Raw genomic sequence first — 26,869 nt, forward strand, 5'->3', positions numbered from 1 at the left:
TTCTTTTGTTTTCAATGTACTGTCTCTTTAAAAGCCTGTGTTAGTGCTTTCTTTTTGCTGTTGTGGGCATTTCAATGTTTACTTTGTGTTCCCTTTTGTGTAATGTTACAAAGATTTTGTTCAGCTGTGACGGCTGACTCGCCCTTCAGTTAAAAGTGGAAGAAATGAAACTTAATCTCTTGTCTCTATGACAACAATCTGGAAATGTTGGACTAACTAAAAATAAATGAATGAACTGAAATGCTGTCTTTCCTGATAAGAAGGTGTTTAAAATTAACCTGAATTTAATTCAATATAGTTTACGTGAAAGCTACGTTAACACATGCTGTGTGAGTCTGATGATATCTGTCTCCGACGTCGTTATTGTTCTGCAAAGAAGTTAATCCCTTGGGCTCTCAACAAAAGCCACAATATTAGACATTATTTCTGTGCCCCCTTTGTTGACAATTCCTCCTGCAGTGAGGTGCCAGATCCATCCACGGAAGTGTGCATGGAGCCTTCTCTGGACCCAGGGTAAAATGCAACAGAAGGAAATTAATGAATTGTTTGTTATTTTTAACCCCATGGGCTCTCAAGAAGAGCCACAATGGATTTTCTATCTTTTCTTTTAAACAGAGGACCATGATTTTCGCGACCGCATAAGTATTGGTGCAGGAAGTAATCTGGTGGTGTTAAGAATTTAAGATACTTATCTGCTGACAACGGCAGATCAAATTTATTTAAAATAAAAGGAATCCAGTCTAAGTGGTTCCTGCCCAATGCTGTGTATCAAGGAAGAAAGTATTTTGGAGAAATAAAATTGTACATTGGCAAGTCCTTTCAGTCCATCAATATTACTTTCTGGACAGGATAGTTTTGAAATTACACAATTACATTTAAGTATAATTGTACTTAAGGAATAAAAGTTCCAACAAAAGGTTAAGTAAAATAAACAAACAGCATAACTTGGACCAAGTTGGGAATGTTTAGTCTATGTTTTAAGGGTTAATAATAATATTGCATTGAACAGTAAAGTTCCTCCAGGGCTCATGAACGAGATGAAATGGTTAATTGATAGCTTTCTCATGGAGATGTTTGCATCCTTGCCTATACTGATAGCCTGGCCACTACATAAGAACATAAGAAAAAGGAGCAGGAGTAGGCCACATGGCCCCTCAAGCCTGCTCCACCATTCAATCAGATCATGGCTGATCTTCGACCACAACTCCACTTTCCTGCCTGATCCCCATATCCCTTGATTCCCCTAGAGTTCAGAAATCTGTGTATCTCAGCCTTGAATATATTCAACGACTCAGCATCCACAACTCTCTGGGGTAGAGAATTCCAAAGATTCACAATCCTCTGAGTGAAGAAATTTCTCCTCATCTCAGTCTTAAATGGCCGACCCCTTATCCTGCAAATATGCCTCCTAGTTCTAAACTCTCCAGCCATGGAAAACCACCTCTCAGCATCTACCCTGTCAAACCCCCTCATAACCTGAAACATCGAGACCATAAAGGGGGAAGATAAGCAAAAACCTCCACACAACCGCCCCCCTCCCCAACCCCAATCTTTTGTTCGACATGAAGTGGCTATTGTGGCTCAGGAGAGTGAGAAAACTTTTAATCAAGGCACTGACACATGCTCCATAGAGAAACCGACTGATTAAAGTAAAGAAGGGCGTAGAATTTAGATTTCCAAAATTCGGAGTTGTGTTCCTTTGAGCTAACAATGAAATTGGAACAACCGAAAGTAAGAGTACTTAACAAGAATTATCCACAAGATGGATAATGGTAAAAGGAGAGGTGGAGGATCTTTTAATTCCATGATTTTTTGATAATATGGTACACTGTAGCTTTCTGTAGAATGTATTATGATTGTTTTTGACACGATCATGATGTATAATATTAACCAAATGAAACTTAAATTAAAGGTGCAAATAGTTTGAAAACGAGATGTTAAAAAGATGAGAACTTTAGATAAAGCCACGCGGGGTAACCGGGGCCTATTGGAGATTCACACTGAGATGTGGTAAAGGAAATGGTTTTCTTGAATTACTTCTATAGTTTAAAAACACCCTTTGGTCACCCTCTTCCTCCGTTGTCATTAAGTCTTAAGTCCATACTGGCACGATCACATGCCTCACTTCACCACCTGGTGAAGATGAAACAAGCAATGCGCTTATAGAACAAAAGATACAGAAGCTGGGAGACCATGGTGGGAAGCAGTGTATAACATTGACAATACCCATGGATTAGAATAATAAGTGTGGTTTTAATCTGTAGGCAATGTATACTAGTGTTTGTTATGATAATTTGCTTATGTGTAATGTGACATTTAATCCGAAAACATGGCAAAGTAATAGTCTTTTTGTGCATGCCAGGCAATCCCACCCTAAACGGAACCAATGTTATAACCAATAAAAAAAAACAACCTAACAACCAAGGACAGTGCTCGAGGTATATGAAGTGGATCAGTCAGAAGATGAGATAGACCTACTTAAGGAGAGACTATAGAGAATGGGTTAGAACCCCTTGAATGAAACCTTTTAAGACATTTGGACATTACATTTGAAGGAAAGGATTAACTTGCCCCTTTGCACATTTGGACAGTATAAATTTAAAACCGCAAAAGCAGCAGCAACGTACAGATAATTCAACAAGCTTCGGTTTTCAATGACAACTCATAAGAATGACAGAAGGTTCTCAAAACAATATAAAAATTCTCACATCAATTTTGTTTCTCAAAGCAATTGATTTGGAAAAACAGTGCTGAGATAACAAGAAATTCTTGAGCAAGATTCACACGGATAAGAAGATACAGCTGGGCTCACATGGTTTCTGAGTGGTCCAGCCAACTATCCATCATTAATGCAACAGTGGATGAGTGACCAAAATGGGACTTCTTGTAACTTTGAACACACTCCAACTGCAAAAAAAAAATGAAGATAGGACATCGTAGCAGCTTCAACAGTCAATAGTTGGACAGTCAACAATCCGATGAGCTGCAGGCGGAGGAGCTTGATGAAGCTTTGCCTGGAAGCAGAAAGTTCAAGAAGAAGAAGAAACTCCAACAATAAGAAGACAAAGAACCTCAAGGCATGAGAAGCTGATCACCTGAACTGCCTTGATGCTGAAATCCTTGGTTTATGGTTGTATGTATTGCTTGCTTTGCTTCATGCTATTATGAATTATAATATCATTAAATAATCACTTTGATTAACAAAACTACCGTGTAAGGGTGACTTTCTTTGACTGCTGTCGTCTAGGTCCACGAATCACTGCAAAAGCAGGATTTCCCTACACCTATGACCTTCTGACTCAGAGGTGAGAGTGCTACCACTGAGCCAAGGTTGATACCTAAATCTTGGCTGGGGGAGGGGGCTGGGGATGGGTGCTGTGGGGGGGAGGGTGGGGGGAGGAAGGCATTACGGGCACCAGAATGCGCTCAAAATGGTGCTTGTGCCCACCTGCCCCACATTAATTAGTTGCCATCCCAATGATTCCGCAAACCCCCATGACACCAGTACTGGAAGGCACATCCCAGAGAAACTACCAGGATTGAGACCCGAAGCATTCTAGGGCCACGATTTCTGAAAACCTAAAAACAAGTCTTATACACAAGTCTGTCCTTCTCGTCTGTAATATTTCCAAGTTGCTCGATCTGACAGTGCCAGTATAACTTCTGTCTCTACAGATTATCTTCAGAGCTCTTGTTTGGATTATCTCCACTTGATTGGACGTCACAAAAATGGCAAACCCATCAAACACGCTGCATGAAAAGTCTGATCGTCACTCAGAAAAAGAATGAGACAGTGCCAACAGCAGCCTTTTAAAGACACACAGACAATATAGGTCTACCAGGCCTTCCCAAAGATGCATACTCACAGTTCAGTGCAATACTGAAGGAGTGCTGCACTGTCAGAGGTGCCATCTTTTGGATTAGACGTTAAACTGAGGCCCCGTCAGCCCTCTTAGGTGGATGTAAAAGATCCCGTGACATTACTGCAAGAAGAGCAGCGGAGTTCTCCTGGTGTCCTGGCCAACGTTCATCCCTCAACCAACATCACGAAAACAGATGATGTGGTCATTTATCTCATTGCTATTTGTGGAACCTTGTGATGTGCAAATTGGCCAATGTGTTTCCTACATTACAACAGTGGCGACACTTCAAAGGTACTTTATTGGCTGTAAAGTGGTTTGGGACATCCTGAGGTTCTGATAGGTGCTACATAAATATAAGACTTTCTTTCATATCAAATTGACAGGGGCATCTCATTTCAAAACATTGAACACTGTGTGTGTTCTGATCCATTGCATTTAAATTTAGTGCTGCCAGTAAGTTGAGGCATACAAATCATTCCTAGTTTGACAGGAAGTGAAGCTGATGACAGCTGAAGGTGATAATGCGTTAACACCACTGTCATAAAATAGTATCTGTGTCTGAATGAAACATAAAGTGCCAGGTTCACCAAAAGGAGGTGGACCGGGTGAATAGTAAAGCTGTCTCTACTTTTGTCCCCAGGATGTTCCTCAACCTTAACCTCAGAAGAGCACCCTCCGTTGCAGCAATTCTCATATTGGCAATCTTTGCAAGGTCCATACCTGGTTAACTTATTAACTACCCACATTAGGTTTCAGCTTTTATTCGAGCTGATCCTTTCCAACCTCCATTCATTACTTTACTCATTGTCTACCACCCCAGCCCCACCCCAAGTTTCTCACTGAGATATCCTCTGCATGGAGCAACTCCTCATCCTTGGTGATTTCAATGTCCGTCTCAGCTCCTCCTGACCTACATTGGCTCCCAGTCCCCCAACGGCTCAAATTTAAAATTCTCATTCTCATGTTCAAATCCCATCCTGGCCTCGCCCCTTCTTATTCTCTAACTTCCTCCAGACCTACAACACCCCGAACTCTCCGTTACTCTGGCTAAGGCCTTGTGCGCCCCTCCCCACCCCTCCCCTCCCATCGCCTCAACATTGGTAGCCGCGCCTTCAGCTGCCTAGGCCCCACATTATGGAATTCCTTCCCTAAACCTCTCCACTTTTCTACCCCCCTCTCCTCCTTTAAGACCTGCTTTAAAACCCACCTCTTTAGCCAAGCTTTTGGTTCACTCCTCCTTTGGCTTGGCATCCATTTTTAAAAATTATGCCTCTGTGAAGTGCCTTTGAATGCTTTTCTATATAAATGCAAGTTGTTATTGAAAACAAAATGGGTTTGTCAGAATCTGGGTGAACAATCTGAAAAGCTTGATCTGTTGTCTTTCTGACGCTTACAGATGAGACAATCCCTGTCAAAAACACTAAAACTCATTCCTTTCACAATCAAGAATCTAACAAAAAGAAGCATTAATATTCATCTCCCAGAAGGTATTCATGCGGTCAAAATGTAGTCAGGCAGTGATAGATATCGCACAGTCTTCCAGTTCAGTTCAATTCACAATCACGTTCTCGCAGTCACGTTCAATTTTTCACAATGTGCTGTATGCCATCTCTTCCATTCCTTATTTTCCAATCCTTCTCTCCTGGTCTAAGTATCAGTATAATTAAGAATTAAAGCTAAGTTTATTATTAGCCATTGCATTTGACCAAATTATATTCATTAAACAATGCTGGCACAAAACTGGGAGGGATAACATTAGCATAAACCCAGAGACAGGTTTAAAAATGATTACACAACAGGTTCCACTTCTAGCTTCTTTATCAGTGTGTCAGCTGTGGCTCAGTTGGTCGCACCCTTGCCTTTGAGTCAGATGGTTGTGGGTTCAAATTCCACTTCAAGGACTTGAGCATGTAATCTAGGCTCACACTACAGTGGAGTACTGAGGGAGAGCTGCACTGTTAGAGGTGCCATCTGATGAGAAAATTAAACCAAGGCCCTGTTTATCCTCTCAAATGGATGTAAAAGATCCCAAGGCACTATTTCAAACATATAAATATTGGATAGTCAAAGGAAGGGTGGGGCTGATTAGGAACACAAAAAGGACATTTTCTTGTGGAGGCAGAGCCTGAGGTGCTGAGTATTTTGCATTTGTCTTCACAAAAGAAGAACATGCTGCCAATGTCACAGTAAAGGAAGAGGTAATAGAGAAATTGGATAGGATAAAAATAGATAAAGAGGAGGTACTTAAAAGGTTGGCAGTGCTCAAAGTAGAAAAGTCACCCAGTCTGGACAGGATGCACCTAGGCAGCTGAGGGAAGTAAGGGTGGAAATTGCAGAGGCTCTGGCCAAAATCTTCCAATCCTCCTTAGATATGGGAGTGGTGCCAGAGGACTGGAGGATTGCAAATGTTACACCCTGTTCAAAAAAGGGAAGAGGGATAAACCCAGAAACTACAGGCCGGTCAGCCTAACATCGGTGGTGGGAAACTTTTAGAGATATTAATCCAGGACAAAATTAATTGTCACTTGGAAAAGTATGGTTTAAACAATGATAGTCAGCATGGATTTGTTAAAGGCAAATCATGTTGACTAACTTGATTGAGTTCTTTGATGAAGTAATGGAGAGAGCTAATGAGGGTAGCGTGATTGATGTGTATCTGGACTTTTAAAAGGCGTTTGATAAAGTACCACATAATAGACTTGTTAGCAAAAATGAAGCTCATGGAATTAAAGGGGTAATGGCAGCATGGATACAAAATTGGCTAAGAGACAGAAAGCAGAGAGTGGTGGTGAACGGGTGTTTTTCAGACAGGAGGGAAGTTTTGCAAAATTCCTACAAGGACCTCGCTCTGACCTCTACAGTAAAGATGCAAAGGTAGTAGTCTCCAAGCTATTACCAGTCATTTCCAGATCATTGGAGGAGAACAGCCGAATCATAGGATTCAACATCTGGCTTCAGGATCTTTTTAAAAAGAAGTTCCACTACGTTGACAACGGGGACGTATCCGCTGGACAGGGCAAGTTGTTTAGGAGGGATGGCCTCCATCAAAACTTCCGGGGAGCACGCAGGCTCGCAGAGGGTGTTCAGCCTGCTATTAGCATGCATTTAAACTAGATTAGCATAGGGATAGTGCAGATATGTTTAAGGATAGCTTTATCGACCTTGATCATTGCATAGATTCCAAACATACTGTTAAACCAGGTAGGGGGTATATAAGAATAAATAACTCTAAGGCAGCTGAGAGACCTTTTCATTGTTTCTATGTAAATGCAAGGAGTGTTAGAAACAAATCGTTAGAACTGTAATCATATACTGTATTGGAAAAAGTAGATATTTTGTGCATTGCTGAGACATGGCTAGATGGCCGAAAAGACTCCAAGGGTTCAGAAAGGACAGAGTAGATCAAAGAGGAGGTTGCTATTTTTATCAGTGAGAAACTAACCGGTCAAGAGAGACTTGATTTTGCCTCATTAGGTACAGCTGAGGCTATTTGGATTTAAGTGGACCAAGCTTATGGGCAGGGACTAATTATTGGTAATTGTTACAGACCCCAGGTCAGACACCTGAACATGATCAGTAATTATCGAATCAGATTTCTAAAGCCTCAAAAGTCAGAATCTTTGGGCTCGATATTAGCAGGGTGACGGGTTCACAGCGGGGGGTCAACTGGGCGCGTGGGTAACGTGCCCAGTGAAATCGGGGTGCTCCGCACACGATTGCAACTTGATTGGAGCCACTTACCTGTGCTTCCGGGTTTCACGCTGGAAAGCTGCGCAGCGGGCGGACTGCGCATGCGCAGCATAGGCTGTCAGCTGGAGGAGCCCAATTTAAAGGGGCAGTCTTCCACTGACTGATGCTGCAGAAAATAGGAAAAATTACAGCATGGTGCAGCCCAGGGGGAAGGCTGCTCCCAGGTTTAATGATGCCTCACTCCAGCTCTTACTGGATGGGGTGAGGGGGAGGGGGTGAGGGGGAGGGGGTGAGGGGGAGGGGGTGAGGGGGAGGGGGAGGGGGTGAGGGGGAGGGGGAGGGGGAGGGGGGGAGGGGGTGAGGGGGAGGGGGAGGGGGAGGGCAGAGATCTTCCTCCCGGTGGGCGAGAGGAAGCGGCCTGCCTCTGCCACCAAGAAGGCCTGGCTCGAGATGGCAGAGGAGGTCACCTGCACCACCAACATATCGCGCACCTGCATACAGTGCAGGAGGCGCTGCAATGACCTAAGTAGGTCAGCCGAAGTGAGTACACTTACTCATTCCCCTACACTCCCTCTGCCACATCACTGCCCCCAACCCACATCTCCTTCTGCACTGCCAACACTGCTCTATCACATCACTCCTCACACCCATTCAAAGCTCAGCCTCATCTTACCTGCACTTACTCACCTCGCCAGTACTCATCCCGCCACTACCACTCAACCCAATCCTCATACAATCTCATGGCTCTATCTCATACTCACCCTCTCATGCATCTCTTTCACAGTCAGCCTCACTCAACCTGCCACTACCTGTGCTGCAGCCACAGGGCATGCATCACATATGTGCAGAAGGCAGCGTAAGGCAAAGTGTCGTGAGCATGAAGGGGATGCACAAGGGTGTTTGAGGATTTGTCATGGTTTTTACTTATATTTAATCTCTGATCAACTCACATTACATATTATATTGGCACCACTACTGCCACGTCTTTGCGAATCTTGTCTGGTTTGTGCAATAATGCCCTTTCCTGAGGATCACTATAAAGACCCACAACTGATGCCACCCATTGTGTCACTGAAGAGTGTGTGTAGGTGTATTTGCAGGGCTCTTTTGCGCAGACGACTGAGAGACGTCGGCGATGTCCCCAGTTGCACCCTGAAAGGATGCGGAGGAGAAGTTGTTGAGGGCAGTGGTGACTTTGACAGCGACAGGTAAGAAGATGGTGCTGGGCCAGCCGGGAGCAGCTCGGCATGAAGGAGGCTGCAGATGTCCACGACTACATGTCGAGTGACTCTGAGCCTCTATGTGCACTGCTGCTCAGAGAGGTCTAGGAAGCTGAGCCTCGGTCTGTAGACCCTATGCCGAGGGTAGTGCCCTCTGCGACGCATCTCTCTCTGCCGTTGCCCTCCCTCCTGCTGTGCAGGTGGATGTGTCACAGCACTGTGTTGTGGAGCTCCACGTGTCAGAGGTGGATGGCTTGGCCGGCGAGGCTGGTGATGCTGTTCGTCCTCCGAGGAGGTCATGACTGCAGCTACGGCGGCCCCCATCCAGAAGATGTACATCTGAGGGGGTCCACAAGGTAGGTAAATTTGTCTGGACACCGGGGTAAGTGTGCAAGTTGGTGAATTTTATTATTAGGAGGAGGGTGGTGGAGGCCAAACTTTGTCCCAAGTGACAGAGTGGCCTCCTGCAATAAGTGAGGGTCTCCCCCCCACCTGTCAAATGGACCTTTGCAGCTGCCACAGGCTGATGGCTGCAACGCGTCCATTTGAACTGGGAGTGTTTCCCCCAGTACGGGAAACAGTCCCAGTTCATTTCAAAATCCCAGCCCTCCTAAAATATCAGGCCAATCAGGTCTGTAAACAACCTGAAGTACCTGTTTAAGTACTTTTAATGGCACCCCGCCGGCTTTAATTGCCGGTGGGGTCCCACATGCGGGGGCTGTGTGCGCATGTCAGCGCATCATTGGGGAACCCGGAAGTGGGCGGGTTGGAGCCGGGCTCCAGACCCGCCCCAGGAATCCCCGATTTTCGCAGCCCCCCCCCCCCGCCACAATCGCACCCGATCGCGGGTGCGAAAATCGAGCCCTTTGTGTGAGACCTGTGGAAAAAAAACATGGGTTGCCCCAGTGTCAAGAACCCCCCAAAAATCTACAAAAAGTGCCACCAAAATTTAACAAACTATATTTTTTTGACACACCCAATCATACAAATTAAACCAAATTGAACCAAACTGCCATTGTCCTTATCGACTACGCACTCCAGTCCCTGCAGTGCTCACCGGTCGAGGAAAGCCTCAAGCATATGGGCAGACCCTGCGTGCTCCCTCTCCAGAGTCACTCGGGCGCAGAGAATGCCGTGGAACAGAGGCAGGCAGTCGGAGCGACTGCCCCCACGGGCTGCATCTACTCAAAAAATTCATCACCTTTGTTTAATGGGTGACTTTAATTTTCCTGGAATTCAGTGGCATGATGGTTTACCCTCTGTTGTCGTGGGAGGTGTAGCTGAAAAATTTGTTGAAAATATATACGACTGTTTCCTGACTCAACATGTCAATGAAGTAGCCAGGGATGATAATATATTAGATCTAGTATTTAGGAATTTAGTTTAGTATTTAGTTTAGGAATAAACGGGTCTTTTTCTGGGTGCAGGCAGTGACTAGTGGGGTACCGCAGGGATCAGTGCTTGGGCCCCAGCTATTCACAATATATATCAATGATTTGGATGAGGGAACTAAATGTAACATTTCCAAGTTTGCAGACGACACAAAGCTGGGGTGGAATGTGAGCTGTGAGGAGGATGCAAAGTGGCTCCAATGAGATTTAGACAAGTTGGGTGAGTGAGCAAGAACATGGCAGATGCAGTATAACGTGGATAAATGTGAGTTTATCCACTTTGGTTGTAAAAACAGAAAGGCAGATTATTATCTGAATGGTGATAGATTGGGAAAAGGGGAGGTGCAACGCGACCTGGGTGTCCTGGTACACCAGTCGCTGAAAGCGAGCATTCAGGTGCAGCAAGCAGTTAGGAAGGCGAATGGTATGTTGGCCTTCATTGCAAGAGGATTTGAGTACAGGAGCAAGGATGTCTTACTGCAGTTATACAGGGCCTTGGTGAGACCACGTCTGGAGTGTTGTGTGCAGTTTTGGTCTCCTTATCTGAGGAAGAATGTCCTTGCCATGGAGGGAATGCAATGAAGGTTTACCAGACTGATTCCTGGGATGGCAGGACTGACTTATGAGGAGAGATTGGGTCGACTAGGCCTATATTCACTACAGTTTAGAAGAATGAGAGGTGTTCTCATTGAAACATATAAAATTCTAACAGGACTAGACATACTAGATGCAGGGAGGATGTTCCCGATGGCTGGGGAGTCCAGAACCAGGGGTCACAGTCTCAGGATATGGGGTATGCCATTTAGAACCGAGATGAGGAGAAATTTCTTCACACAGAGGGTAGTGAACCTGTGGAATTCTCTACCACAGAAGGCAGTGGAGGCCAAGTCATTAAATATATTCAAGAAGAAGATAGATATATTTCTTAATCTTAAAGGGATCAAGGGATATGGGGAAAAAGCAGGAATAGGGTACTGAGTTAGACAATCAGCCATGATCATTTTCAATGGCAGAGCAGGCCCGAAGGGCCGAATGGCCTACTCTTGCTCCTATTTTCTATGTTTCTATGTTTCTATGTAATGAGCCTGACCATGTGGGGGAACACCTGGGCAACAGTGACCACGGCATTATACAGTTTCAATTGGCTGGTAGAACCAAAGCTACTGAAAATCAATAATTCCTATCAGATTTCAGAAGGGCAAATTTTGCTAAGATGGCAGATGATTTGGAACGGGTTAATTGGCTGACCCTACTGGGTGGTGATGAGACCAATGTAGAATACAAATGGAAAGTTTTTAATAACAAGATAAAAAATGTGGAAGACAAATATGTGCCCAAAGTCAAAAGAAGGGAATGTGGTAAGAAAAAACCCCAAGGTGGCTGACTGGTCACATACAAAGACAAATAAGATGTGAACAAAAATGTTTCCACAATCTTAAGGCATCTAATACTCAACTAAACAGAATTAAGTACAAAGAACAGCTAAAGAAAATGAAGGCTGCTATTAGATCAGCTAAGAGGATAATGGAAAAGAGGATTATAAACAATTGTGGAAGTAATGGGAAAAGCTTTTCCAGTTATGTGAAGAGTCAGAGGATTGTCAAAGACTGTATTGGGCCATTGAAGGATGCTCAAGGACAGGTTACGAAGGACTTACTGGGTATGGCAGAAATACTAAATGAGTACTTTGCATCAGTCTTCGCTCTTAAAGACAATGTTCGACTGTTACAATTTAATGATGTTAATAATAAAATTAGCAATATTAACATAGATAAACATTTTGTTTTAGACAGAATTAAGAACCTAAAAATAGAGCACCCAGGCCGGATGATATCCACCTGAGGGTCCTCAGGGAGATGGGACATCTGCTGTGCGAGCCCCTTGCCCGTATTTTTAATAACTCACTGCACTCTGGTACGGTTCCTGTAGACTGGAAAACGCTAATGTAGTCCCTAGCTTTAAAAAAGGAGACAAGACAGACCTGGGTAACTATAGGCCCATTAGTTTGACATCAGTAATAAGAAAGATGCTTGAAGGAATCATTAGGGATATAATCTATGATTGCTTGGATAGAGAGGGACGTGGTGGGGAAACCCAACATGGCTTCAAAGAAAGGACCTCACGTCTAACAAATTTGATTATATTTTTTGAAGAAGTCACCAAGATGGTGGATGAGGGAAGCACGGTAGACATTGTCTACTTAGACTTCCAAAAGTCTTTTGACAAGGTAAAAACTCTAAAGGTCGAAGCCTCCGTTATTAGTGGTAATATATTGAACTGGATTGAGAACTGGCTGGAAGGCCGTAGGCAGAAAGTAGTTATAGATGGGTTTGGAGACCAGTCACCAGTGGTGTCCTGCGGGGCTCGGTGATGGGACCATTGCTCTTTACTATTTTTATTAATGATCTAGATGTAGGTGTTGGGGGCACGATCTGCAAATTTTCAGATGATACCAAGATCAGTGCGAGTGTCAGGACTGTAGACAATGCTCGACTGCTTCAGGCGGATCTTGATGTGTTGGGGGACTGGGCTCGTGACTGGCAAATGATGTTTAAATTGGAGAAATGCAGTGTTACGCATGTGGTCAGGACAAATGCTCAACATACATACACCCATCAGGGAAAAGCATTAAAGTAGGTGGAGGTAGAAAGTGATCTGGGTGTTCTAGTGCATGGGTCTCTAAAGGTTCATGAGTAATGCCGTGAATCGATAGCTAGAGTGAATAGGGTGTTGGGGAGCATTTATAGGACAATTGACTATAAGACAAGGTATACTATTTTGTCCTTGTACAAGACATTGGTCAGGTCTCGTTTGGACTATTGTGTCCAGTTTTGGTCTCCTCCCATGATGGGTGATATTGAGGCTTTGGAAAAGGTGTAGAGGAGGGCCACTAGATTAATTCCCAGGTCTGAGCGCTAAGATCGACCTATGCACTCAAGATTTTCCGGTTGAAAGAAGGAGAAGGATTCCAGTGCTAACCTCCGTGGTGTATTGTCCGATCTGCCCTCCCGCTGAGCGAGGCTCAGCTCAGGGATTGTTGACATAGAAAACCTATTCACGATTTTTAAAAAATCAGTCAATGTGCACGATAATTTATTTCATTAGGCAAATTATTGAGACAGTTTTGTTTTCAAGAACATTGAGATAATTTGTTTGACCTGGTGTGTCATTTGAAATGTAACAATGAAGCCCTGTGATTAAAATATCTGGTTTATTAAAATGGGCTGTTCAGTTATTTCTCATCACTGCGGCCGTTCTTTTCTCATCCCCTGCATTTCGAGTGTTTCCTGGATTCACTGGGGGTGAAATTGGTCTTCTGCCAAAACGGGTGATCGTGAATTGGCAGGCCGTTTATACATCAATGGAGAAGAAAATTGGGTGCAGAGTAAAGTGCAGTTGCCGATTCGCTCTCGCCTGTTTAGCGTGACTGTCCAAAACCAATTTCGTCCTATACTGTATCTTTAGGATGAGAGGGCAGGTGATATGGAGGATTCTTGAAAATGCAAAGGGTGAGAGAGGCATTGGATTACTCAGGACGTTTAAGCAGCGGTTCCACAATCCACCAATTCCAGGGAGCAAATCTTGGGAAATCATGAGCACGCAGCCAGTGATTGTTCCATTCAGTGGACAGAAAGTTAAAGGATGCAGGGTCATGTTTTCCCAAGATGCAATCGTTATGATTGCTTCTTTCCACTGGGACAGGAACCACCCCTTTGATACATCACATTAGCATTAGGTATGAGGGGTGAGTTGGCTAAGGTAGATTGGGGAAATTAGATTAAAAGATATGATGGTAGATAAGCAATAGCGAACATTTATCGAAATAATTCATAATTCTCAATAAATATACATTCCCATGAGGAATTAAAACTCCACGGGAAAAGTGATCCAACTGTGGCTAACTAGAGAAGATAGGGATAGTATTAGATTAAAAGAAGAGGCTTACAATGTTGCCAAAAAGAGTAGTAAGCCTGAGGATTGGGAGGGTTTTAGAAATCAACAAAGGATAACCAACAAATTGATAAAGAGGGAGAAAATTAAATCTGAGAATAAATTAGCAAGAAATATAAAAACAGATTGTAAGAGCTTCTACAAGTATGTAAAAAGGAAGAGATTAGCAAAAGTAAACATGGGTCCCTTAGAGGCTGAGAGAGGAGAAATTATAATGGGGAATAAGGAAATGGCAGAAACGTTAAACAAATATTTTGTATCTGTCTTCACAGTAGAGGACATAAAAAACATAATGGGGAACCAAGGGTCTAATGAGAGTGAGGAACTTAAATTAATTAAGATTAGTAAAGAAAAAGTACTGGAGAAATTAATGGGACTAAAAGTCAACAAATCCCCTGGACCTGATGGCTTACATCCTAGGGTTCTAAAAGAAGTGGCTGCAGAGATAGTGGATGCATTGGTTTTGATCTTCCAGAATTCCCTAAATTCTGGAACGGTCCCCGTGGATTGGAAGGTAGCAAATGTAACCCCGTTATTCAAGAAAGGAGGAAGAGAGAAAACAGAGAACTATAGGCCAGTTAGCTTGACATCAGTAGTAGGGAAAATGCTGGAATCTATTATTCAGGACGTGGTAACAGGGCACTTAGAAAATCATAATATGATTAAGCAGAGTCAACACGGTTTTATGAAAGGGAAATCGTGTTTGACAAATCTATTAGCGTTTTTTGGGGGTGTAACTAGCAGGGTAGATAAGGGGGAACCAGTGGATGTAGTATATTTGGATTTTTGAAAGGCATTCGATAAAGTGCAACACAAGAGGTCGTTACACAAAATTAGGGCTCATGGGATTGGGGATAATATATTAGTGGGGAAATGTGAAATTATCCACTTTGGTAGGAAGAATAAAAAAGCAGAATATTTTTTAAAAGGTGAGAAACTAAGAAATGTTGGTATTCAGAGGGATTTGGGTGTCCTTGTACACGAATCATAGAAAGTTAACATGCAGGTACAGCAAACAATTAGGAAGGCAAATGGTATGTTAGCCTTTATTGCAAGGGGGTTGGAGTATAGGGTAAGGAGGTCTTGCTGCAATTATATAGGACTCTGGTGAGACAACACCTGGAGTACTGTGTACAGTTTTGGTCTCCTTACCTTAGAGGGGATGCAACAAAGGTTCACTAGATTGATTCCTGGGACGAGAGGGTTGTCCTGTGAGGAAAGAATGAGTAGAATGGGCCTATATTCTCTGAAGTTTAGAAGAATGAGAGGTGAACTCTTAGAGAGCTTGACAGGATAGATGCTGTCACCACCCATAGGAGTTTTAGTCTCAAGATAAGGAGTTGGCCATTTAGGACCGAAATGAGGAAAAATGTCTTCACTCAGAAGGTTGTGAATCTTTGGAAATCTCTACCCCAGAGAGCTGTGGATGTTCAGTCATTGAGTATATCCAAGACTGAGATCGATAGATTTTTGGACACTAAGGGAATCAAACGATATGGGGATCGGATGGGAAAGTGGAGTTTAGGTCGAAGATTAGCCATGATCTTATTGAATGGCGGAGCAGGCTCGAGGGGCAGTATTGCCTACTCCTGCATCTATTTTTGATGTTCTTAAAACCATCCTAAACTAATAACAACAACAAGTTGCCTCTTGCTTCTGCCAGCTTTAAGTCCTATGCTAAACAAGTTAGCCAGCGTCAGCCTAGTTCCTATTGTTCATTGGACTCTAAGAGCTTTGGGCCAACATTTTCCTCCGATGTCCTGCCCCGAATCTGGTGGGATATGGCGGAAAATTGGACGATGAGGCCTACTGTCCTATCCCTGCCTTGACCTCAAGTTTCCTCCACCTCCTACCCACCCCCTGCTAATCCCAGCCAGGAAGGCTGCCCCTTCACGGCCCTCCGCATTTTCCAAATTCCATTTTTGCCTGCCCGCTGACACCCACAAAGTCAGGAACCACCAGGAGAGGGGTGGTGGCTGTCGTCCCTGGGTTGGAATGACAGATCTCCTATTTCATTGGCTGGAAGGAGATGGGTGTCCTTTCCATGCATAATGGCCCCACGCACTGACCAGTTGAAGGTCTCAGTCCATGCTGAGGCCTTCAATATAAAAGTCTGATTCAGTCTTTGAGCCGGTCTACCCCTTTAAACATGGCTCCCTCCTCTTCCAATGCTGCAGTAGGTGCACTTCTGCAATACCACCACTTCTACCTGCTCCTCCACAGCCAGCTCCTGCTTGGGTGGCGGAAATCCCACCTGTAGCCCACCCTATAGATTTAATGAGGCTCAAGGAGAGAACTGGGCTGGGGTCACAGCGGGGTCGGGGCAGCGGGCGGAAGTCCCATACCACCCTCCTCCGGCATAAGGAGAAAAATCCAGGCCATAATTTACTTTGTCCATGCACTGGTCAGTGTTTCTGCTAAAAATTATTTTGTGTGCCAGTTTAACGCAGCTCTCAACCTCTTTAAAATAAATGGGTGGTGACTGCACTGAACCAGGACACAAATTGACTTTTATGGAGAATAAATTCGGACGTGATGTAAAACAGGCTGGCAATTCGCCGTGTCCGTTTTTTGCTACTGGCGTCCAGCAATTTCGCCCCAAAGGATAAGAATGCATTAACTGATCAGCTACTAGAGCAAATCAGTTCACTAACGTTCCAGTCTCTTAGTAGGAACATTTCCTGATGAGCTTAAAATTAACTCTGAGGAATTTCCAAAAATGTTGGATTTTTTAACAAACTGTACTTTTGTTCCTGTATATTTCCTCTTTGCTAGATCTTATAGCACTCCTGGTCAACGTTTATCCTTCAACCAACATCACTAAAACAGATCATCTGGTCATTTATCTCATTGCTGTTTGTGGGACCTTGCTGTGTGCAATTTGGCTGCTGCGTTTCTCTACATTGCAACAGTGACTACACTTCAAAAGTACTTCATTGGCTGTGAAGCACTATGGGACTTCCTGAGATTGTGAAAGGTGCTATATAAATGAAAATTCTTTCATTCACTTATTTCCCAAAGGCATCAGATCCCATTTTTCCATTTCCCGCTTTTATTTCAATATTAACTAAAGGTTACAAGGCCGGGGCAACCCAAACTGCAATTCTATCATAGATAGAGGTACAGGAAATTACTTTCATTGATAGGTTTTTGTAGTTGGATCAGACCAAATGGCATTACAAGATGTTATGCTTCAAGCATAATAACATAATAATTTCCAACCAGCGGGAACAAACAAATACAGTGTGATGAGTAGTCCCAGCTGGAGCTGCAAGAAGCACAAGGCTGGTGGTTTGAGAAGGAACAAGGTTGGAATCCATTAAAAATCTAATCAAGCATTCCCAGCTCAGGTACAGCACAGGGCAGTTGCGGGGAAAAACTCCCTCTGTTCTTACCAACAAGTAGCCGAAAACCGCAAAAGAACACTGTACCGCACAATGCGAATTGTCTCTTTCCCACATCACCCATTATTAAGGCCTTTCTGAATGAGACTGTGAGTTTAGTGCCAATTTGTGTCAAATGAGTGACAGTTTTACATTCTAACCTTGCACTCACTGAGAACCAAGCTACGTCATAAAATACCGAGACGAATGACACATAGGTCATGAAAGATGAATTGTGCATCTTGAAATAGAGTGCCCTGCCTCTGTGAACTGACCATTTAGATTCTCATCAATGCTGTTCTGCATCACCATTTCTTTGAATGAGGCCAAAAGCATTCAGATTAAATTTTCCTGTGTTGAATACTCCTTTATTTCACGCTTTACTTATCAGGGAAAGAAAGACATTATTTGAGCCATCAGATAGTAGCTTAAAACTTTGGCCTAGAAATTGGGCCCACACGATTTTTGGGTGCACAGGTGTGGAGGGAGGGGGGGGTTGTAGGTCTCACCCCCCCATGCCTGAATGGTGAGGCCCAAGGCTCTCCAGATGTTCTTAAATGAGGCCTCGGGTTTGCTCTGCCATTCAATAAGATCATGGCTGATCTTCTTTCTCAACTCCACTTTCCTGCCCTATCCCCATATTCCTTGATTCCCTTAGTGTCCAAATATCTAGGATCTCAGTCTTGAATATACTCAATGACTGAGCATCCACAGCCCTCTGGGGTAGAGAATTCCAAAAATTCACAACCCTCTGAGTGAAGAAATTTTTCCGCATCTCGGTCTTAAATGGCCGACCCATTATCTTGAGACTATGAACCCTATTTCTAGACTTTTCAGCCAGGGGAAACAGCCTCTCAGCATCTACCCTGTCAAGCCCTCTAAGAATTTTATACATTTCAATGAGATCACCTCTCATTCTTTTAAACTCCAGAGAATATAGGCCCATTTTACTCAATCTCTCATAGGACAACCCTCTCATCTCAGGAATCAATCTAGTGATCCTTCGTTGCACCCCCTCTAAGATAAGTATATCCTTCCTTAGGTAAATGTACACTGTACTCCAGGTGTGGTCTCACCAGAGCCCTATATAATTGCAGCAAGACCTCCTTACTCTTATACTCCAACATTTCAATGTTGCTGACGAAGCGTCAAGAGCCCGCCGGTGAAGAGGACTCCAAATTTGGGCCGTTGCTTTGAGGAAATTTCCAGCCTGTGAGTGCGTCGGGCAGATGCTAGATGCAGGACTTGTTAATATCAGCAACATGAGATATATTTAAATTAATGGGAACATCGACTTAAAATTATATGTAAGCCATGAGGCTCCATGTTACGCACCTGCACAGAGCAAAAAGGACCAAAAGCTTGGACGCCCCATCCCATAGTGGAATTGTTTGCCTCACAACTGTCAACTTCAGGAGCATTTTGCACCATGTGACACTCAACAGTACATTGGACTGTGACAAATTCTGTCAGACAAAACCAACATTATCTGTGAATATTCAAAACATATTTTGTTTTAACCTTTCGTTTGGCTTTGAGCTGCTCATGGTAGTTGTTTGACGTATCACCAGGAATCTCCCCGCCCCACAGAGTGATTCCGACGATGGTGTAGGTAATAGCCATCACAACTAACGGCAGCAGGTACACCAGGACAAGCACGGCAATTTGGTATCTGTAAGAGAAAGGCGAATAATAAACTATGACAGCAAATCTGTATCCAAAAGTGCAGCAATTGTAGCCGATACTCTTGAAAAGATAACATTCAGGACATTCTCACAGCTCAGTGTTGGCAAAACCGTTGTCTGGTTCTCACCAGCACTGGTGTACTTCTGGCACAAACCCCACCAACCTACCTGGCTCCTCAGTCTACCTTCATTAGCAGACAACATTGGTGTTCTGTTCAAGGAGAGCTGAATCTTTTTTTAAACCCCAAATCCCATACCATCAGCAAAACTGCCAGCCCATGACATTTTGGAATGCCATGCTCCAGCCAACAAACTGTCTTAACCTCACACAGCTGAACAGGACTTAAACGGCATGATGGACCCCCCCCCCCCAACCAGAACTATTTAAAGGGATCATGAAGTACTTAGAGGTTAGTTGCTGGATTATTTTTACTGTCTGCTGGTGCAATTGTACGTGTTTTTGGACGTTTCCTATACTTGGCTAAAGTTTCAATATTCTATAGTGAGTGGTCTGGCTGGTCTTGCAGTACTGTTAGTGGCATTTAAAATATAGTGCTGAAAAAAGTTGCTTCCAGACAAGGGTGGCCTGCTAGGGCTTCCTCTGGGAATTGAACATGACTGGGAGAATGAAGAGAGGTCACTCAGAGCAGGACAAGCTACTAGAAGAGGGAGGAGGAGGAGGAGCAACAGGGCACTCAGCAGGAGGCCATATCCAGGGAGGGTCTTCAGGGACCAATTCTCTTACCTCAACTTTAACGATGACAGTGCAACAGACATCTACGGTTCACTAAAGAGGTCGTGACTGAAATTTGTCAACTGCTGCAGCCACAACTGCAGCCTCAGAGCAGGGCAAGGACAGCGTTGCCTGTGGCTGTCAAGGTGACAGTGGCTCTAAATTTTTATGGCTCTGGTTCCTTTCCAGCTGCTGCTGGAGATATAAGCAACATCTCGCAGTTTGCAGTGCATTGCTGTATAAGGGACATTACTGAGGCTCTGCACGCACTGAGAAACAGATTCATTTCATTCCCTCTTGCCAGAGACAAGGAGTGAGCATGAGGTTTTGCTCACATTACAAGCTCCCCCATGGTGCAGGGTGCCATTGACCACACACATATTGCCATGCGTGCTCCACAACTGATCTCGGCCATATTCATGAACAGAAAGGGATTCAACTCCCTCAATGTGCAGCTGGTGTGCGACCACACGCAGCGCATCATGCAGGTCAATGCCCGCTATCCTGGCAGCAATTATGATTCCTTCATCCTGCGGCAGTCCTCCGTTCCACCTATATTCCAACCAGCACGGCAAGTCAAAGGCTGGCTACTGGGTGACAAGGGTTATCCCCTCATGAAATGGCTCATGACTCTGGTCAGGAATACACGCACACGTGCACAGCAGGCCTACAACGAAAGCCATCCTGCCACAGGGAACGTCATAGAGCACACCATAGGCGTCCTCAAGCAATGCTTCCGCTGCCTGGATCGCTCTGGATGAGCCCTGCAGTACTCAGCTGAGTGGGTATCAAGATTTGTCGTTGTATGTTGCATGCTGCACAACCTCGTCATTATGAGGGAACAGCCCTTGCCACCGCCTATCAGTCAAGAACCTGAGGAAGAGGTGGAGGAAGAGGAGGAGGAAGAGGCGGAGGTGGAGGAGGAAGTGGAGGAGGAGGAGGAGGAAGTGCAGCAGGAAGTGGAGGAAGAGGCAGGGAAGCTACAAGGTAGACAGGTCCTGTCTGACAGGACTCTGCATGATCAGATTATTAATGAGAGATACCAATAACCTCAATGACACTCCCCATTCACCAACAGTCCCTCACTTCTTACCTTTCCTCTCCCACATGACCATCAAATCGTCCTTCTTATGATTACACATTGCTTCCTCCCTCAGCTCATCGCAGAAATAAAAACCACCACCAAATGCAAATTCAAATCCACATTTTTAAATTAACACATGAAATGATTCAAACAAACTGATACTATTCACCCTGGTGCATTCCCTCAGTGCTTGTCATTTGTGTGCCTTTACCTTTCCTAGTGCTCCTACGAGGTGCATCCCCAGTGGCTGGAGCATGGGTGGTGGAAGGCTGCTGACCTTCAATTGAGGAGAGTGCAGTTGGCCATGGAGGACGACCCGGCTTCAAACTGTACCATTTCGGCCTGGGCTGCAGCAGTCTGGCCTGGCTGGCTGACAGACAACTGCAAGGACACTGATGGAGTGGCAGGGATGGGAGCAGGAATGCTATCATCCTGAGAGAAGACATCAGGTTCGTCTTCCATGGCGCCGCTGCCACTCTCCTGGGGCAGTGCCTCAGCAATCCTGGTAAACCATTGGAGAACAGATTGCTGGACTGCTGTGATGCCCAGGAAGCCCCTTTCAACAGTGGAACCCAGAGCCAGGAAAGCAGCAGTCTGAGCTTCCAAAGCTGGCAGATGTTTGTGCTGCAATGGAAGCTGTGACATCAGTCATCAGACGCTGCATTATGGTGGGTTCCACAGGTGCGCTGATGAAGTGACCACCTGTTCCATGTGGGAAAGGATGGGCTCCAAGCTCTGCGCAAAGCCCTGTGCCAAGTTAGAGCTGGACTCATCCGTGCTCCTTGGCATTGTGCGCAGGCCTTCTGGCAGGCTTTCCAGTGCACCAAGCAATTGGTTGTGTATGTCCATCAGCCTTCTTCTGTAGCTGGGCCCATTGAAGTCATCATCTGATTCCCCAGCAGCAGAAATTGTGTGCGACCTCGCCCCCAGCAAGCTGGCACCTGCGGTATCCTTTCCCCCCATCCTGGTTCCTATGCACTTGTGCCCGGTATCTCACCACATGCAGATTCCTCCTCTATCCTAGCCTCTAAACTACACGCAATGTCAGTCTCTGAGCTGCTTGCCGTGAGTATACGATCGAGTGACGGTGTGTCTTAATCATCTCTATTGTTTTCCTCTGCCTCCTCTGACCGGGCAGGTTCCAGTTCTTGGGTTTCGGAAATGACAAAGGGACACGGGTTGAGTTGTGGTGAAGGGAAAGGAGAAATTAAGTGCATGTTTACACTATCTACAACACGTGAGTCAGAAAAAATTGTGGGCTGAGGGAGAAGTGGGAAGAGAGAAGGATTAGGTATGCAGAAGCCCTCATCATCGATACCTCCAGCACTGCCAGTGGCCATGGCCTCAGAGATAGCCCTTCCAATGATGTCTCCTCCGTGGGAGGTAGGATGTGTAGGGGCGCTTGTCCTCCTCCAGTTCTTTCTTGCTGCCTCCTGCTTTGCATCACCTTCTCCTGCAAGAAAGAAGGAAGTGTGTCAGTGAATGTCCTGCAAGGTGTTTGGGTGAAGTGGCTGTTACGGTTGAACAGCTGCCAGTGTGTGTGACCTGTGAGTGTGCGGCTTGCAACAGTGGTATGTGTGAGGGTGAGATGAAGCATCAAATTTGAAGGGTTGAGTACTGATTGAAAGAGATTGTTGGTAGGTGGGTGATGGGGGGTGTAGTGCATTGAGCAGTGGATGAGGCTAGTGGTGCAGTTGGTAGAATATGCCACTTGAAGCTTGAACTCACTCACCTTGACAACATGTGTTAAATCATTGAACTTCTTCCTGCACTGCATCCATGTTCTTGGCGCGATACTCCTGGCATTGGCCTTGTCCCCTACTGCCTCTTGAGCATAGTCTAGAGGGCCTCTTGCCACCCTGCAGATACAGGATGCCCCTCTTTCTGTCCACCTCTTGCACCAAGGCCTCGAGAGCATCATCAGAGAACCTTGGTGCACACTCTCCCGCAGGCGCAGCCATTCTTCCAGGTATCACAGCCCAAGAATCACTTCTGACACGACTTCCTAGAGCAACAGTGCACCTCCCCTTTAAGAGGTGCAGGCCGCCTTTAAAAAGCGCGAGCCACTCCCGATATCGGGGCCCCCAGCTGGTGCGTGCAGCCAATCAACAGCGCAGGTATCGCTGGCTGCACGCAGCTATCATTCAAATCATCAAGCAGCATGAATGTTACGTGCTGCCTGCATCGCAACCAACGGGCACGGGTTAATCGCACACTGCAATCCCAGCGCCCGTTTCGGGGGTTATCCAATTTAAACCCTTACAGTCTACTTAAGAGAAATGCATACAGTGGCTCAGTGGTAGCATTCCTGCCTCTGAGCTAGAGGGTTGTAGGTTCAAGTCCCACTCCAGGGAATGCTACACTGTCGGAGGTGTTGTCTTTCAGTATGAGACGTTAAACCAAGGCCCTATCTGCCCTCTTAGGTGGACATAAATGATCCCATGGGCCTATTTCAAAGAAGAGCAGGGGAGTTCTCCCCACTGTCCTAGCCAATATCTATACCTCAACAACCAACATCACAAAAGCAGACTGTTTTGGTCATTATCTCATTGCTGTTTGTGGGACTTTGCTGTGCACAAATTGGCTGCCGCGTTTCCTACATTACAACAGTGACTGCACTTCAAAAGTACTTCCATTGGCTGTAAAGCACTTTGGGACATCCTGAGGTCATGAAAGGCACTATGTAAATGCAAGTCTTTCTTTCTTTAAACATTAAAAGCCAACTCCCACTCATTTTCCTGGGACCCTTTTCAAAGAATCAAAGGAATTGCAGCACAGGAGGCCATTTGGCCCATTGCACCTGAGCCAGTGCTGGGTCATCCACTGGAGCTCTCTACTCTTATGCAATTGCCCTACCCTTTCCCCTGATCCATTAATAGTCTTCCTTTTCAGGTACTTATCCAATTCCCTTTGAAAATGATGTTATAGTTTCTGCCTCACCAGCCAGTTTTGCATTGAACAATCCTCAGGAGTAGCTGCAGCTGACGTTTCCCCCTTCATATACACTGAGCTAATCTCCCACTGAGTGACTTTATACTATTATTACCTTTAAAAGCACCAGAGGGGAGATGAGGAGAGATTTTTTTACACAGCGAGCTGTTATGATCTGGAATGCACTGCCTGAAAGAGTGGTGGAAGTAGATTCAACAGCAATTTTCAAAAGGGAATCGGATATACACTCGAAAAGGAAAAATGTGCAAGGCTATGGAGAAAGAGCAGGGGGGTAGGACTAATTGGATAGCTCGTTCAAAGAATCAGCACAGGTACAATGGGCCAAATGGCCTCCTTCTGTGCTGTAAGATTCCGTGATTACAAACTAATCTATTAACTATTTATGTGGCACTTATGCACCTCACAAGTCACCCTCCCCGGTGCCCTCTAATACTGACTCCCATCGGAGCTCATGGGATCAGCGGGAGGTCACCTCATCTGCATGGGGCATGCCGATGGAAGCATCACTTTAGAAGCATCAGATGCTGCTAACCGCCCATACTGCAAGAAACTTTGGCGCCTGTCTGCCCGTTGGGGGTAGGGGAAGGAGCAGAGTTAGCTAGTCCCCCTGCCCTTCTACTTTGACAATTCGATAATCGATCCCCCAAGAAAGTGGTTGATCCAGGAAATATTTATTAAAAAATAATGTCTTCCTTTTCGGAGGTCCTTGTGAAGGCCGGTACGGCTCACCTCACTGTCTGCCACTATGGAGTCGGGACCCTTCGGTGGGTCAGGGGTGGGAACTCCAAGCTTAGGGAGTCACCCCTGACCCCATCCGACCCCCTCCCCCGGCCTGTTATTTGCCATGGGGCAGGTAGAAATTCTGACCCTTACAAGGCAATTTTGTTTGTTTCACAGAGTTCTCTGGGTCTCTGCGCTTGCCTGTGGGCTTCTACCAATGAGTAAGGAGTTAGGCTGGCAATGTAAACCTGACTATGTAACAAGCAGTTACAGGACTAGAGGATATTTTGGGAACAATTGTACAAATCCATGCTGCTATATTGGGGAGCCTTAACCTCCATGAGTATATAGAATCATAGAAAGGTTACAGCACGGAAGGAGGCCATTCGGCCCATCGAGTCTGTGCCGGCTCCGTGCAAGAACAATCCAGCTAGTCCCAGTATATTGTGAATCCAGGGACGAGCACTACCATCAAATTTCCAATGCTCACAACAGACAAGACTTTCTATGGGGAGGACAAACTTGTAAAATTACCCCCATTCATCCGGACTGCCCTTTACTACAGCGGTAAATTGCATGAAAACAGAACTCATAATATCTACCCCATACCATCCAGAGAATGTAGGACACTTAATGAAAGTGTTAAGGAATCCCAGTGAAATTCCATGGTGTAATATTTCGACAAAAATGCATTGTTGATAATAAAAACTGATTTACTTATATTATCGCATAGCCCAAATTCAAAATATTTGATTGAAAATGTGGTGATTCTAAATAGTTTATGCTTTAACAAGGTCCTCTGAAACACACATTTGTCAATGTGAAGAATTGAGCTAGTGCAAATATTTCATGAGCAGAACTCAGGAATTTACGAAGAATACAGACCTCAGGAAACCATGTTTTTTATAGAGACTCAATGCTTTCAGAGAGCTAGTTTTCAACTGCTGTGCAGCAAAGGACTAATTCAGCCATGGCTCAGTGGTAGCACTCTTGCCTCAGAGTCAGAAGGTCATGGGTTCAAACACCACTCCAGATCCATAAGCATATAACCTAGGCTGACACTCTAGTGCAGTACTGAGGGAGTGCTGAACTGTTGGATGGTGCTGTCTTTGGGCTAAGACATTAAACTGGGACCCAATCTACCCTCTCAGGTGGATGTAAAAGATTTCATGGCACTATGTGAAGTGAAGGGGTGCCCTAGCCAACATTTATCCCCCAACGACACCACTAAAATAGATTATCTGCTCATTTATCTTGTTGCTGGTTAGGGGACCTTGCTGTGCACAAATTGTGACAACACTTCAAAAGTACTTAATTGGCTGTAAAGTGCTTTCAGAATGTCCTGAGGATGTGAAAGGTGCTAATATAGGCACATGGAGTTAGATTTTCCCCAGTGTAGTTTACGAGGAGCCCACCAGCTGCCCGATAGTCCCCGGCTGGAGGCCCGGTCCATTATGCAGGCTGGGCCGCAACAGCATTTGGCCTATAGACTGCAGGCAGAAACCGAGCGTCCCGGGATAAATCACCGGCTCCAGACCACCAAAATACCGGGCGCACGGCCGGCCTCCAGGCTAGAAGATGGTTGGTCCGTGGAAGCATGGGGCAGGCGGGGTATGATCTCGCGGAAACGCACTTGAAAGGGAGAGCGGGTCAGAGAATCAGTGCACAGATTCCCGGACAGGAATGCCAGATCGTGGAGTCACGTGGGACAGCTGGTGGTGACTGAGAATTCAAACCAGATGCTGGACAAAGTTCCTGAAATTCACCAACTTAAGAAGGTGAAGACCAAGCTTGTGACCTAATGGATGTGACATTGCTAAACAGATGTGGAATGCAAACCAAGGCACAAATAATTCAAATTGCTTATTCTGGTCCAGCAATTTGGTACAAAATCTGTTCTCCTAAGTATAGAAGGCACAGACCTAAATTGCTCGGAAAGTCAATAAAGCTTGTCAAATTCCACAGAGTTCTTAAGATTGTTGTATTTGTACCAATCATCTTAAAAGAATAGCCAAGGCAATATAATGAACACAAAGTGGAATTCAATAAACCACATCGGAACAAACGAGCCACATAGTTAAAAATACACAGAGCTGGCCCGAGTGCATGATTTGAAACTTCTGCACGGGGGAGGCAAAACTCCTCAGGAACAGAACTGTTTGGTCAATTGTGAAAAGAGGAGGTGTTAAGAACTAGC

The 26,869-nt window shown here is 45.0% G+C and overlaps 1 protein-coding gene across 1 annotated transcript in view; it reads right to left on the reverse strand.

Moving 5' to 3' along the window:
• The window catches only part of LOC137321148 (neuromedin-K receptor-like), a 97,079-nt gene that overhangs the window by 16,469 nt on the left and 53,741 nt on the right, over nucleotides 1–26,869 (reverse strand). The window contains 1 exon segment of the mRNA XM_067983394.1: nucleotides 19,020–19,170. Coding sequence (XP_067839495.1) covers nucleotides 19,020–19,170 — 151 coding nt within the window.

This window comes from Heptranchias perlo, chromosome 4, assembly GCF_035084215.1.
Source record: "Heptranchias perlo isolate sHepPer1 chromosome 4, sHepPer1.hap1, whole genome shotgun sequence".
Classification (NCBI taxonomy): domain Eukaryota; kingdom Metazoa; phylum Chordata; class Chondrichthyes; order Hexanchiformes; family Hexanchidae; genus Heptranchias; species Heptranchias perlo.